This window comes from Anoplophora glabripennis, unplaced genomic scaffold, assembly GCF_000390285.2.
Source record: "Anoplophora glabripennis isolate ALB-LARVAE unplaced genomic scaffold, Agla_2.0 scaffold1353, whole genome shotgun sequence".
NCBI classification, from domain to species: domain Eukaryota; kingdom Metazoa; phylum Arthropoda; class Insecta; order Coleoptera; family Cerambycidae; genus Anoplophora; species Anoplophora glabripennis.
Window position 1 is genome coordinate 50288 of NW_019417430.1, and position 2630 is coordinate 52917.

Below are 2630 nucleotides of genomic sequence, written 5' to 3' on the forward strand. Positions count from 1 at the left end.
GGATGTAGGAATTCGATTCAGTGACCCCAAAAATATAAAGATATGTTGGTTACACTTCATTCCTAAAAGTGGAAAAGTGTAATCTTAGCAATTTGCGCTACTTTTTTGAGGTTAGGGTACGAACTCTGACTAGTTGAAGTTATATTGATATCAGAATTGGTTTCAGCGATCCCGAAAACATAAATTGTGGTGGTTAGAGTGTGTTACTCATCGTAGAATCGTATTATTTCAACGATTTGAAGTATTTTTAAGGTTAGGGACGAACAGTGACCAGATGGGGTTTAACGAATATTGAATTCGAAATCAGCAACCCCAAAAACGTATAGATATGGTGATTCAGTCTACAATACAGTATTTTTATGTTTCTTATCTATCAATATTGCTCATTAAACAGAATTTTCCATGATTGGGGACGCCATATTGGAACCGCCATGATTTTTTTTTTAAATCACCAGACGGCATTCGATAGAGTTTTTAAATACGAAGCTTTTGACACGTCGAACGTCAATATTGATGCATTTTTATTCTGGGCAGCCCACTGTGCCCGTTGACGTGAAACGCCCGATATATATACAGTGTTTACAAACTTGGAGAGGATATTTGAACAGTAAATCGGAGTGAGAAAACTTGAATGGCAGGAATATTTTTGTAAATATACAGGGTGTTCCTAAATATCATGTACATAAGGAAGGGGGTAATTCTTTGGCTTATTTCATGACTAAAAGTTTATAAAAACATAGGTCCGCAAACCCTTCGTTACCGATCTAGTGTTGAAATTTTATAATTTTTTTAGTTTTTTCTCTACAGATCCCACAATTTTTGAGATATTTAGCTGAAATTTGGAATATAGGTTACGCTGTAGGGTTTACATCATTGGGCATGCCAAATGGTCGTGATATTCTACAGAGTGACATTTTTTTGGGGTTTCTTCCCCTGAACTTTTGTGCCGTGCGCCGCTGGTAGATTCTAAAATCAAAATTGGATTTTATGTTTTGTTGAAAAACTCTTTTGCCTCTTATGATTTTTTCGTATCTGCGACCGTTATTGAGAAAAAAAATAAAAATCGATTTTATGTAATCGTTAGATGAAATTTAAATTCTGACTATTCCAGAGGTTCTCAATAAGTTTTAACAATTTTGATTATTATTAATTTTTAAGTGCCGTTCGGCAGTTTCAATTGTTCTGATTATTAAAAACGCTTATTAATATAATAATGCAAGTGCACTATTAAAAAATCCTCTCCAAGTTGTAAATGTTCTGAATATACAGGGTGTTTCATAACATCAAAAATGATACATGAAATCATAGCCTACTAGTCATAAAACTTAAATAAAACCTAAACATAAAACTTTACTTTTTGTCCTATTCAATTAGTAATGACACTGTTTCACAAAATCCCGATTTTCTCAAAAACCGTTATTGTTTCGTAAAAAAATTTGTAAAATTAAATACTGTTACAACTATTTAATAATTGGCTTAATGATAAAAAATTGAATATCATTTTAAGGGCGCCCTACCCCTAGTCCGACCCTTATTGGGCTTTCAACAAATTCATATTTTTACCAATTAAAGATAATAATAAACGCTAATCATGTACCAAATTTGGTTGCTCTATATTAAAGCATTGACGAAATATTATTGTTTTTCAAATTTTAACTCATCTTCAGAGGCCAATATCTCTTCAAATGTAACAAATCGATATATTTTAAGTTGCTCTACACGTGCCTGCTCTGTGTCAGTAGAGTTATGAATCACCCCTGTATAAGATAATGATTTTGTATATTCTATAAAATCTTGTTGTTGATGAAATTTGGTGATTGTGAAATTATTTTAGATATGCCATTCTTGCACAGGGGCACAAACTGAAATTAAATGTGTTTCTCTTGATTGTCCTGTTTTATATAGAAGAGTTCAAACGGGTCGTGATGTGCAACAAGTTCCCTGTGTACGTGAATTAATGTGTTCGAATGAACTTTTATTTTAAAATTTAAATTCTTAGTTTATTTGTATTAGATTTTAATAGCACAATTATGTTTTTACATTAAGTATATAAAAGTGATTTAGACAAGATGAGATTTTGATATTACGTAATTTTAATTAATTGTCATGTTTTTAAAAATTGTCTCATTCTTTATATATTTTGTGGGTAAAGGAATTAAAGATTGTGATGTCAAAATTAAAATATTGGTATCTTACCTATGGATGCTTTTTTGATACAAAATTTTTATGTGATTTTAAAATTTTATTTTTTTTAGAGAAAAAATATATTAAGTTCTTAACAGATGCTGTGTGAAGTTATTGGAGTATTGTTTGTATTTTTACTAAAATCGTGCCTTTTATCAGTATTCTGTAAATAAATATAAATATTGTAATTACATATATTATTACCATCTGTAGATTAGGTAATAATGAATTTGCAATTAATTTTAATTAGAACTTTTAGTTTATTGTTATGTTAAAAATGTTAATTATTTTTAATAAAATCGTTTTCAGTTAATATTTTTATGCATATAAAGTATTGGATACAAATTATACACCCTGTATATTTTCTACTATTTCGTATACAGAGGCAGCTGGTGAAAATTAAGATGCTATTTTGGAACAAAATTTGTGAAACAAAAAATTGTATT

At 29.7% G+C, this 2630-nt stretch overlaps 1 protein-coding gene across 1 annotated transcript in view; it reads left to right on the forward strand.

The window, feature by feature from the left end:
- LOC108916130 (DNA polymerase zeta catalytic subunit) overlaps nt 1–2328 on the forward strand; it is a 26399-nt gene extending 24071 nt beyond the window's left edge. The window contains exon 13 of the mRNA XM_018722331.1: nt 1835–2328. Coding sequence (XP_018577847.1) covers nt 1835–1984 — 150 coding nt within the window. The 3' untranslated portion in view covers nt 1985–2328. The remainder of the gene's footprint in view (nt 1–1834) is intronic.
- Nucleotides 2329–2630: the final 302 nt, after the last annotated feature.